At 36.4% G+C, this 13,605-nt stretch overlaps 1 protein-coding gene across 2 annotated transcripts in view; it reads left to right on the top strand.

Moving 5' to 3' along the window:
- Positions 1–13,605, top strand: part of DESI2 (desumoylating isopeptidase 2) — a 41,326-nt gene that overhangs the window by 13,403 nt on the left and 14,318 nt on the right. For both annotated transcript variants that reach the window (XM_081039449.1, XM_081039450.1), the window contains exon 2: positions 12,197–12,269. In XM_081039449.1, coding sequence (XP_080895575.1) covers positions 12,197–12,269 — 73 coding nt within the window. The remainder of the gene's footprint in view (positions 1–12,196; positions 12,270–13,605) is intronic.

Here is a 13,605-nt window from a genome sequence, read left to right as displayed (position 1 = left end):
GAATTTAAACATGATAGTTGTCTCCCGCAGTTCTGAGTATAACCTGTTGTGTATATTCTGGTTACTGAATAGTATGAAAAGAGTGGTTTAGTTGAAAGTACAATTGAAATTCTAGTTTCCAGAAGGAACATATCCCCTAGATGTTCTCTCTCCTTCAGATATGAGGGTTAGTATATGGAATTTAGGCAAATAGTAGGATGCTGTTTCTTTTTGCTTGTGATGGTACGTGAAGGGTCACCATAATTTCACACTTAGGAAGAATGACGAATTGATAGTAATGACCTCCATCTTATTCTGAAGTTGTTCAGAATACTTCCAAGATTGTGTAAAGAAAGTCAAGGCCACGTGAGGGTCTCTATAAGGAAGTAGAGTTGTGTGACAGGAAAAGCAGTAAGTGAAGGCTGAGAAACCTGGGTTCCATTTACAGCTTAGCCACTCGTTATGTGACATCACACAGATTATTTGCCTGAACACTCCTGATGTGATGTACATATTTAACGTGGACTGTCATCCTTATGAAAGACAAAACAAGTGAAAATACGTTTTAGAGTGGCATCCAAAAAAATGAGTTATTAACTTACTACCTATGCACTTATTTCTGTGTTAACACTTGTCAAATTGTGATTGTTTACATTTTTAATGTGACGCAAGGACTGAGTTAATCATCCTTGTATCCCATATCTAGCAGCTCCCCTGACGCACAGGACACATGTATTCTATTGAAACACAGTTGTCTAACTTTATTGATAGCTTTGCTGGTAAGTAAACATTTAAAATGAGACTTTAAGTAATATTTAAACTGAGATGCAGGGCACCCTTCTAGAATAATGTTTTTCAGTTTCATCCAGGACTGACCAAGAAATAAATTTTACATCAGACCCGTTATACACACATGTAACTGAAAACCCAGTGTTCAGGAAACACCCTGCTATGTGTGACGTCCTCTGATAAGTTCAATTCCATTATTTTTCATTCATTTAAAATAATGCTGGTGCAACTCACTGAAATGATTTCAGGCATCGAATGGGCTGCAACCTGCAGGGGAAAGACACCTTTCAAGAATGCAAGTTCCATGAACAGGAACTGCATTCGTGTCTATACTGCTAGTGCTTGGCAACAGGAGAAAGGGAAAGCGTTACAAACTCCTTGCTCCATTTCAACTCATCAAGTAGTCGAGTGGTCTGGGGATAATACAATACACTGAGCATCATGAACGGTACAGAACTGAGTAAGGTTCAGTCTCAGACTTCATGTACTTTAGAGCCTAATTGAGGGGGATAGTCAAGCATAAGTAGGCCTAAAAGGAGAGACGAGATTTTACCAAATATTTGACACCAGCCGTAGACACAGCTAAAGTGACTGATAGGAGAGACTTGCCAAGAACTTGGTTTTCTGCTATAGGTGTGGTATCAGAATTGATGGCAGTACCCTGCCTCATCTATTTCTCATCACTGGTAGAGTCAAACTGTGGATTATATGAAATAGGTTTAGTCTTAAAAATATTCAAGGGGTATTTGGTTCACTATTGATTTGACTGTGAAAAATCTATTCTCCTTTGAATAACTTATCAGTTCACTGTGTGTCCTGTGTCCTGTGTGGAGCTTGTTGTGGATCCTAAAAATTACGTCTTTTGGCAGCACAATAATTTGTTTTGGAAAATATGTTTGCCTAATTGGTAAAGAGGAGGAAACTTGAGCTTTATGTAAAATTCACAGCAGCACCTTGCCCTCGGTTTTATTGAGGTTTTTGTGTAAGTACATAGTTCTGTGAACTCACACTCGCGAGTTCAGGACAGTGCTTCGGAGCCTTGAAGACTGGAGTACATTCCTTAAGAAGGCCAGCGAGGCCAACCTTAGAATTGGTCATCAAAACCGGGTGGGACTTGAGAGGGAAAGCGTGCAGGCTGAGTTGTTACGTAAATCGGGACTCTCCCAATGGACTAGGCAGTATGGCTACCCTAGCTTTCTTCATATATTTATGTTTGGCTACATTGTCTCAAAAAGAAGTAAAAAGAAACTACAAAACTTGAGACGCTATTAACTAAAAAGTTACTGGCAAATCTTTTGTCATCAGGACAGATTACTTTCAGATTGAGGTTTAATACCGAATGTTACCAAGAATTTATAAATAACATTGTAATGAAAATATTTTTGTTATATAAAGAATTTTTTTCTAAGACCTAGAAAGTGTGTGATGTACTTGTTTTCAGTAATATTTTCTAGTAGTAAAAAGATTGGACATTTTCTTAGAAATAATAATAATAATGGAATAGAATCTATTCTTACAGTATAAAGCAAGTTAACAGACAGCCCTGGGTGTTCATGATTTCACCTAAAAAAAGATACTAGAATATCTCTCAGTTCATTACATGAGTTTTTATTGACTCGATTTTATGACTAGCCCGATACCGAGGCACCATAGACAGCATTTTAATATGGTTTAATATTAAATAGCATTTGCTGTAAGATTATCTGAGACTCAACCCAGTGGTACCAATAAGGCCTCATAAGGTAGTTTAATGGTGTGACACCAGCACAGCTGTTCATGAGATGGCACTATAGTAATTATCCCTATCTCCACCAGTCACAGTTTAGTGTGGATTTTTAAGTCAATAATCGAAACACCTTCTCTATTCCCTAAGTACCTTTTTATGGGCACTAAGTATAAAACACTTGTTTTAATCCTCATGAACACTGGTTCTAGTTTTTTAGAGGAAACAGTCATAATTATTACTGACTCAGATCATTTAATACTACCTTTTAAGGAAGTCAGACTCAGACCCTAAGTGGCTATATTAAGTGTTTTGAGTTCCAGACTAGGGAGATAGCACTTATCGTTTTGTTGCTTGCAAACAGGAAACAAAATTTTATTAAATCGCTAAGGCAAATCACTGACTAAAATGAAGTTTCATGAAAGTCTCTGTCAGAAGAATAATGTAACATTTTAATATATGATTATAATATAGCACAGTCAGTTCACTTCTGTAGACAGTGCTTTAAAATAATAAGTAGAAATATTTAGGCCAGTTTGCATTGAGGCAAAATGTATTTATTGCCTTCCCACATATTTTAAGATGATAATTTTTCTGTGACTTGTTTCTTATCTTTTATTAAATTACTAACCTAGAATGCTTTGTAAAGCCTTCTAAGCCAGTGACACTGGTTGGTGTCAGAGGAGGGAACGTGTGTATTACTGGGCCTTGCTTGGCCCACTTCTGTATCCTACCATCTGCATGCTTTTAGGAAGTGCAGGGCTAGAAGGTGCCAGCACCAAAGGGACAAGTGGTTCCCCAGCCTTGTGTTCGAGTCCCTCATGGGTATATAAGGATCCATTTCTATCTAGTACCTTTCTTACAGGCACCTCTTACCCAAATTTGTACTTCTCCAGAACATGAATAACATGTAGGAGTCTTAAAGTCGAGTCAAATGAACTCTGCCACTGTTTGCTATTTAATTTAGTGAGTCACTGTTCCTGATTATTGAATACCCACCCTGAAAGATTCTTGAAAATTCTATGGAGTAACAGCCAGACCTGATCTCCTAGAACAAAAATATTAGGGAAGGATCTTATTGTCAATAAACATACGTGTTTACTACTCCTACAGTTAATGTCAAGCACTCTTCTAAGTATTTTATACATCATTAATTCATTCAGTCCTCACAATAGGTGTAGTAGATAGTAACATTATCTATCATCTCCATTTTATAAATTCAGAGAGGCTTGCCCCAGGTCACACAGTTTGTAAATGGTGAAGCCACAATTTGAACCCAGGCATTCTGTCTCTAGATCTGAATTGAAATCAAACTTTTGAGACAGCTCGGGTACCTTTCAAAGTTACCATATATTTATGAAAAAAATAAGGCAGAGAGCCCCAGGTTCCAGATACTCAGCCTTTTCCACTATAGTTCAAATCCTTCACCTTGTGTTACTGTAAAATTTGGGTTACCTCTTTTTATCCAAGCAATAGTCTCAAGTAAATTCAAACATACTGGAAGCATTGTCCTCGTGACCTAAACTGGAATGGAGGAATGGTATGGGCTTTCCTGTGTGACCGTAAGGGAAAGATAGCCTCAGATTAGCTGACCAGACAGATGTCGGGATGGTTTAGGATGGTGGTCGACGGGGAGCTGTGGTAACTGCAGCTGTGTCATGGTTTGAGAGAGACTATTTTGTGGTAGCCTCTGGCTGGTTTAGTGTTTTCCTTTGGTGTGTTGGGAGGGTTTGAGGAGACTCATACTGTAAACTAACTGAAATGAAAACCCATAGAATCCCTGAGGGGTTATCTAGTGTCAGCGCTGGGTAAACTGGAATATACAGCCGCCTTTGTGGACCACCCCTCGTATTGTGTCACTCCTGCCTCACACAGCATGGCTTTGTGTGCTAAACTCTTAGAAGGCTGTCCCCAGTGTCCTTATATGTAACTCTTCATCCCAACTTCTGCAGTTATCTCGGAGCAGTTCTCAAACTAGTCTCCCGAGTACTGGTTGTCCCCTTACACTTGGACCAAGCTCTAGGAGTAAAAGGGCTCTTTTCTCAGTTCAAATAAAAAGCTAAGCCTTTGGTTAAACTTGTCCCGGATTATCCATTTTTCCCAAGTATGTCATTTTAAACTTTGGCATCTGCTACTATTTAGACAACAAAATCAGTGAAGACATACCCAACAAAAATTAACAGAAATCTTGCTAACATCCAGTCATATCTAATTTAGCAGCTTGTTTTGTTTGTTTTTATGGATACACGTTCTTGGCTGTGATTTCATGTTACATATTTATGTATATTTTCTGTGAGAAAATATCAGTGTTTTACAGTGTTCTACAAAAAGCATGAATTTCCACAGAGCAAGTCTGAGAGGCAGTGTTGACCATGTAGGGATATTTTTATCTCCAGAGATGCCATGTGCAGTTTGGACGGTAGTAAATAATTTTTTTAAGTAATAACAACAGATGGAAACAACGCTAGATAAGCATGGAGAAACACTAATAATTTCAGAAATCTTAAACTATGAGTACATAGCAATGACTTCAGCATGAACAGCAACAGCCTATCATTGTGGAAAGAGCTTCACAACTGAAATCATTCAGAAAAGGCACCATCCTCATACACTTTTTACGTTTTGTTTGTTTAAAGTATCTCATTAAATCCCCACTTTCACTGTGCATCACCCCTATTGTCTGCATAGCCTTGGCAGCACTGGGAGGCAGAAGGCCTGGATAAGGCACGCTGACCTTGAATTAAACGCCTGTCTCCCACAGGCAGCCTGCCCAGTTTTTAAAGATTGAGTCTTCCAGGCGTGCTTGCTAATTATAGCGCTAGGAAGCCCTAACAGGAGCAGAAACATTTAGAGGGCATCTCTCTGACCAACTCACCATGGAAGGTTTACCCTCTTTCCTTCTGAATCCATTCAGAAAAAAAAAAATCACACCAAAGAAAAACATCTAATTCACCTCATAATGTAAATTCTAAAACTCGCGTCAGTAATGTGTTTGCTGTTCATCTATAAATTGGTGGCTGACCAGAATACATATATAAAGAGTTGGGGGTTTGTTTTGTTTTTACTCTTCTTGATGTGTTATTTGTTTGTAGCCCGTTTTCCACAGGCAGCTGTCTGGAATTAAGAATACAGTCTGTAATTTGAGAAGTAACCTATTGAAACGTTTTTGATTGGGGATTAGAGATCAAGAACTAATTGGACCACCTCTTGTATTACTAGATTGGTGCAAAAGTAACTGCGGTTTAAAAGGTTAAAAATTGCAAAAACCTCAATTACTTTTGCACCAATCTAATACTACAAAATGTTTTAGGGTAACTAGTATTTTTTTCCACTTTTTCTTTTTGGTTGAGGGTCCCTCACTCAATGTATTTTCACTCATAGTAAATTTTATAGTGGGCCATTTTTATTTTTTTTTCAGAATAACAACAGAGAAGTGGATACTTTTTTCTTCATGAGTTTCTTGGTTTTCATTTTGCTAACAGAAAGAAAACTTTGCTATAATGCCAAATTCCTTTTTAGTGGTGGAGGGACAAAGTCTGTATCTGAAGGAAAATTTAGCCTTGGGGGACTTACGGTATTTACAGAATAGGTTTTGTTTAGATTTGCCAAGTATAAAATGATACTCTCTTCTGCCATTTGGTATAGATTAGTAGATCCTTTACTTCTGCTCCTAGTGTTTTTAAACAGTTTTATTGAGACACAGTTTACATACCATACAGTTCACTCTTTGTGTACAATTCAATGGATTTTAGCATATTCATAGAATTGTACAGCCATCATCACAGTCAGTATTAGAAATTTTTCGTCACCCCCAAAAAGAAACCCATTAGCAGTGGTTCTATCTCATTTCCCTGCAATCCTCCCTGTCATAGGGTAACCATGTCGTGTAATAAGATGACCGTGTGGATTGTGTCCTTAGTCTATTAATACAGTATATTATCTTAATTGAGTTTTTTCAGATACTAAACCAACCTTTCATTCCTGGAATAAATCCCATTTGTGCATGGTGTGTAAACCTTTTTATATGTTAGATTCAGTTTGCTAGTGTTTTGTCGAGGATTTTTGAGTCTGTATTTACAAGAGATACTGATCTGTAGTTTTCTTGTGATTCTTTGTTTGTTTTTGGTGTCAAGTTATTTCTGACCTCATAGAATGAGTTAGGAAATAAGTTCCCTTTTCTTCTGTTTTCTGGAGCAGTTTGTGAAGAATTGGTATTGATTCTTGTTTAAATATTTGGTAGAAATCACCATAATCATCTGGTCGTGGCCTATTTTCTTTGGGTAGATTTTAAATTATTAATTCATTCTCTTTCATTCTCATTCATTATAGATCTATTCAGATTTTTTAATTTCTTCTTGAGTCAGTTTTGGTAGCTCGTGTCTTTCCAGGCATTTGTCCATTTCATTTCAGTTATCTAATTTGTTGGTGTATAGTTCATACTTCCAGTCTCTTTTATTTCTGTAAGGTAAGTAGAGATGTCTATTCATAGATTTCTAACTAGTAAATAATTGCTTTAATCTCCCAAAGAAATTAACCTTTAAATTTGAGGACCTTTCTAGAGATATAAAATACAAAGAAATATTAAAAGCAAAAAAACTGTGGAGTGTCTTGTTACTGCTAACAGTGAGTAATCAACATCAACAGTGATTCCTGCCACAGAATATTGAGAAGCCTTTGGAAAAAAATAATGTGAGGAGCGGGTAGCCTTCTGCTATTTAATACTATCCAAAGAAGTGTCTCTGGGTTAAGAAATCCTTTTCCTAACAACTTGTGGGCTTCCTATAGCATTGAGCAAAAACACTTGAGCTGATTGTCCAACGCTCCCAGAGTGGAGCTAACACTCACTACCACTTGCAAAGCTATCATGTATTCATTTTTCACTGTAGTATCTCAGCAGTTCTTTAGAAATCTTATATAGGTCAGATCTCATTATACAGAACCCCAAAGGGCTGACCACATTTTCGGATGGTACATTTTTTAAGGTTCTCTCATTTTACAGAGTTCCTAATTTATAAAATGTGTCAAAACATACTCTTTTATTTTTTTAGAATATAAAGTCTTGAATTCAGGGAATTTCAAACTAAAGTAGTATAAGTACATACCCAGGCAGCATACAGGAGGAGTTCTAGGCATGAAATCCCTAAGCATGGAAGAGATCGTTTTCATTTGTGAAAGCACAAAGAATCAAAGATTTCTGAGTTCCTGATCCCCACTCTGACAAGTACAATTCCCATCCTAACCCTGTTTTACCCTTCAGCCAAAAGTCACTGGTTGGGTATGATCTTTTTTCCCCATGAAAACCTTTCTATTTCTTAATAAAACATTTAGATTACCATTATAGAAATTTATTATAAAAGCACTTTGGGAAGACTATTATTTACTGCTCAAGTAAAAGATAAATTGTTAAAATTAGGTGATACTAGACATTAAATGAAAAAAAATGTTCGGTTTACTAAGAGTGTAAAACATTGCAGTGTTTTATTGTAGATGTTATAGACAAACCATTATGTATATATCTCTTTTTGGTAAATATTCTATATTTGAAAGAGAAGCTCACTTTTAAAAAGAGGAAAAGGTCACTTTAAAGTAGCCCTTAGCTCCAGAGCAAAAGCCTGTTGCTGCCGTTGTTAAGGAAATTGGCAATATATAGATCAAATTATTGGCTGCAAACAATATAAACAATGGAATTTCTCAAATGGAAAAAGCAATTTAAATCCTAAAAGTTGGCTGCCAAAGAAACTACTGGCTGGAAAAAGACCAGAATTTTTATGCAGACCAGTGTGATCACCTTGTGGTATTTTCTACTTTCTGTTGAAAGAGGGGAGAAAGGAAGAAGATAGGAAGAAACTTGAAAAGGCATCCTTTCCGTTGTAAGGAGGCAAGGACTCGAGCGTTCTCTTTAGTTCCCCAAAACTCTTTGCTTTGAAAATGTTTAAACCTTAAAAAAAAAAAAAAAAAAAAAAAAGTGGTAAAGAGTACAATCTGGGGGCATCCCCATTTGGGACCCTCTCCTGCACGGGAGCTCCAACCCTTTGCTTTCAATAAATTAACCTCTTTAAAAAAATTAAAAAGAGTACAATCTGTATACTCTTCAGCTAGGTTCACCAGTAAAAACCACCTATACCACACACTCACACTCGCACAGAAAGTAAGTCAGAAACATTACAGCTTTTCATCTCTAAATCCTTCACCTTGTGTTTCCTAAGATTACATTCTCTAACCACACTATTACCACACCCAAGAAATTTTCACTTGGCACCCTATCACCGAATGTATCGTGCCTGATGATAGCTCCCCCAGATGTCCCAGTGCCTTTTTTTTTAAAATCTAAGATCTAGTCAAGTTTCCTTCATTACATTTGTCTTGTCTTTCTAATCTTTAAAGAAGAGCCGCCCCCCCCCTTTTTTTTTTACTTTCATGTCATTGTTTTTTTAAAGACCAGGCTACTTTTCCAACAGAATATCCCACAATCCAGACTTACATGACTTGTCCTTACGGTTACATTCTATTTAACATATTTGACAAGAAAAGTTAACGGGAAATGTTGTAGCTTTCTATTTCATCATATCAGGAGGACAATACTCAGTTTAATCACTTGGATAATAGGATCCTCATATTTTTTCGTTGCAGAGGTATCTTTTTTCCTTACAATTTAGGAAAATGTAAGGTTGGTATTTGAGACTATGACCATTGTTCCTCAACAGCCCAGTGATTTTAGCATCCATGATCCTTGCCAGTTTCAGCTGGGGGCTGCAAAACGGTATTCACCAAATTCTGCCTTTACATCTGTATTTGTTAGCTGGCTTCCGTAAAGAAGAGCTTTCCCAACTTTATTTTTCCTTTCTCCTTTCTTGCTTTTTTTTTTTTTTGTATTAATGTGGACTCAGATTCTTTTTATTTGATAAGTTATAGTCCATTATTCTTTTTGATAGTCATATTTTGCTGAAGTCGACCAATGGAAGCTACCTCAGACCAGCTTCTCTGTCATTCTGCCATGTCTCCTTTGTTCTGCTTTTGTTCCCCTAGCAAATATGTCCTGGAAATTACTCCCTATCATTTCCTTGAGAGCATCCCTCTTCTTTTTATAGCTCTGCCATATTCCAGATATTCTGTGAACATTTCAGAGTTTATTCAGCCAGTACCCTGTAGGTACCAGTACATTTAGGTCGTCACCAGTGTTTTGCTGATAGTTACAGTGCTGCTTCCGATGTCTGTGTACAGGCAGCCTGTTCTCTTATGATAATATAAAGATTCAAAATAAATTCCAAGCTGTTAAGCTAAGAGAGTATAATATTTTACTTTAAGATAACATTTTTCTAGTTATAAAAATAGTAATACACATTCTTCATAAAATTGAGAAAGTATCCCTTTATTCTCCTCCCCCAAACTGATAACAGTTTATTCTATATGCCTCAAACTTTTTTATGTTGTAGTTGATGGTGGTTTTGTTTAGCATGTAAACATATACACAGGTCATATTTATTTCATGAAAGTGTAATCATGCTATAGGTGATATATTACTACGTGGTGTTTTTACTTTGTATATCTTAGATACTCTTTTATGTCAATATGTATTGAGTTACCACATTCTTTTTAGTTCATAATGCAAAGTTACCATAATTTATTTACCCATTCCTCTACTGATACTTAGATTGTTTCCAGTTTGTCAGTATTATAGACAACAGCAGTTAATATCCTGGAATATGCTTTTACATATGCTCAAGTAGTTCTGTAGAATAGATTCCAAGAGGTAGAATCTATTAATTAATTGACTGCCATTGATTCACTCTTCTGCAGTGTCCTCCTCGCATCCTTACCAATACCAAGTATTAGCAACATTTTTTGTATTTTGCCAATCTGATGGATAAAAAAAGAATGGTAGCTTATTGTTCTGTTTACTAATGAGATTGTGAGTCCATGTTTGTTGGCCACTAATTTCTTCTCAATTGTCATGGGGGTTATTATTATTATTTTTTTAATGGCGCTTTCAGATACAGTGCCCCATGCTGTCTGAACTTTTGTCACCCAAACTCTGGAATTAAACAGATTTGAATAAATGTTTTGAGGAATCACTTGCTATATGTACCCTCACTACTCTCCATCCAAAATCAGATAACAAGATATCCCTCACTTTCCTAACTTGCCATCCAAATTGAGGCTCCCCCAAGTCAGTAGCCAAATAGAATAAGATAGAGGGACACTTGGATTTTCATACTAATCTTTGTTATATGTTATAAGTGTTTTCTCCCTCTGTGTTTGTTGTTTGTCTTCTGACCTTGTTGATGTGGTTTTACACAGTAAACGTAAATGCTTACGCTGAATATGTTGTACTGCTCTATAAATTCTGGATTTCGTTTTGCTTAGTTTATTTCTCATCTAAAATTTTTTAAATTTATTTTCTATATGATTATTTTTGGACACTAGAATTTTTAAATACATGAAAAGTATGCATAATCAATTTTGTCAACACATTTTTAATAATTTATTCCTTATCATTGATTGTAAACACCGCTTTTATCATACACCAGATTCTTTTATGTTTTTATATATATGTATGGATCTGTTCATGCAGTAAGTAGTACCATACTGTTTTAATAAATATTTTGATACGTAGATGAGAAAGTCCCTTGTTCTTTTTCAAATATTTCTTTTTTATTATTGCTTAATTTTTCTTCTAGATATATTTTAAGGGAAAAAAATCGACTTTATCCATTTATGCTTTCCTAGTAATGTATGAGAATGTGCATTTTCCCAGGTCTGGGAGAAACTGGCTATGGGTCTGTAGCCAAGGTTAAAATTTAAATAAACCTAGAAAAATTAAAGACACATTATCTGTTCTCTAACCTGGGAGAAATCTGATAGGTTTGTAACACTGTTAAGTGTTATCCAAGTGTTTAAGTTTTAACTCATTTCCTATCTTCTAGGTATGCCTCTCCAGTCTACCCTTTTAACCCCTTTCACCAGTCGTCCCCCATCATTTCATATTACGCTAGCTATGTACATCTTCTCGCCTCTTTCTGGTATTTCCTTTCCCCTCCACCCCACATCACCCCCAAAATTGTCTGTCTGGGGAATCTCATTTGTTCTTTAAAATCCCAGTTCACATATTACCTTTTCTGGGAAGTTTTTCTTCATGCCAATGGTAAGAAGGGTGTTCTAACCTTTGTGCCTCATACTATTTATTCCTGTATTAACATTATCAAACTTTGAGCTCAATCAGGACACATATGCCATATATGTGATATACGAGTATATGTCTTTTTAAAAAGCATTTTTGAAAAAGAATATCTCTGTCTTCAGGGAGCTCACCAGAGAATGAAAGGGAAAGCTTAAGATAGAAGAAAACTAAATATGAAAGCAGATGTTATGTGATTTTTTTTTAAAGTCACTAACAGGAGAGTTTTTATATCCATTTTTTCCCCAACGTGACCAGGTTTAGATTTCGTGGCTTATGCTCTAGGCCTTAGATAATGAGTTTGTACGCAAACTGAGACATTCATTTTGACCCAGGAAGACATTCCACATGGGACATGGCACAAGCAAAAGCACACAGACGGCACCAAATGGGTCCTTATCATGGGAACTTTAGAGGTGTAAGGAAATATACCAAGAAGTGGGATTAGAAAGGCCGATGTGGGAGCTTCCTGTAATGTGGAGTTGAGTTGTGAATGAACAGATATTCTAAATCTTTCCTTTTTTTCTTAGTACTGGATGAACGAGTACACGTCATCCATTGGAATTGGAGTCTTTCATTCGGGAATTGAAGTGTATGGCAGAGGTACGTGTACTCACAGTTTAAACATACTTTCTGAAGATTTGTTTTCCTTTAAAGGAGTTGAAAAATAACTACAGCTCTTCCTTTTTGTTTTTGTTTTTTTTTAACTGCTTCCCTGTGTTATTGCAGAAAATAGAAGAACATCTCCCCATATTTGTTTATACCATATTTGGAAAAATGCCCAGAATAAAATGTATTAGGGGAGAAAATACCAAAGCACATGAATGTACATTCATTTAGTATCTTTTATTCTAAATACTATGTCTTTAAAAATATTTCCCTTTTTTAGATTGTTATACCATGACAGTTTTGCTGTAATATATATTGGAGTTCCTAAGAAACCTTGCACTTTGAAAAATAGTATGATAAAAAAACAATCATTTTGGTTGGAAAAGGGCTGGTTCTAGAGAGTGTCAAACTTGAAATGCCAATTTCCTGAGGGAATTTCAGTAATTCATTTTTGTAGACATACGAGTGTATAGTTTTGAAGTTTTAAAATATCACTGAGCAAATCCTGCCCTTGATTATATCTAGCTTTTTGCTCAAGAATGATGGCCTTTGTACTAACTCAGCCCGTTTTATTCTTTATTACCTTTTATTATGATAAACATGACAGGAGCCACTCAAACCCAGCAGCTCTGTTTTCAGCAGCCTTTTCCTTTGTTCTGTTCCCACCCTTTGGTGCAAGATAACTTACTTCTGATCAGGTCGTAAGCATAACGTTCTGCATCAAACAGAGCACACGCTGGTCTCACCAGGGTTGTAATAATACATTAGTTTGAATCATAAACTCACCCTGTAGCAGAAACGCTTTTATTCACTTCAGCTAGGCAGTCTTGTGACCTCTTAGAATGTGGTACTGCCGTTCACTCAGTTCCCTGAAGACTACACACCAGCTTTCTCTACTACATACAACGAAAAGGCTCGTTTACTAAGTGTGTCAGTATGTTGTGTTTACTGTCCCTTTTTTATATTGCACGTTAATAGCATATTAAATGTTGGCTGTAAAGATCTGCTCTTTAATTTTACTTGAAAGGCTGCATCTACCAAATAATCCCCAAAAAGCCACTCGGCTCCTGCTGAAAGTTTCAGGAGTTAAGAGCATTTGCTGCAGTGGGTCTGTGGTCTGGGGCTTTGCTTCCTTGTTTGAGTTGGCTTTTGCCAAAGTAGTGTGTTTTTAACTGAATTTGTATGGTGTGTTACAGTTTTTAAAGTGCCATCAAGTTCTGAACCATGTCCCATGCTGCTGTGAGGTAAATAAGGGCATGTGGCATTTTCTCCATTTTTCTTTTTCTTTTTTTTTTGTGTTGAGAGCCCACTGGCCCATGTGGGAATCGAA

The sequence above is a fragment of the Rhinolophus hipposideros genome, assembly GCF_964194185.1.
Source record: "Rhinolophus hipposideros genome assembly, chromosome: 26".
NCBI lineage: Eukaryota > Metazoa > Chordata > Mammalia > Chiroptera > Rhinolophidae > Rhinolophus > Rhinolophus hipposideros.
The sequence above is the reverse complement of the archived record's forward strand: the minus strand, read 5'-3'. Positions and strand labels throughout refer to the sequence as shown.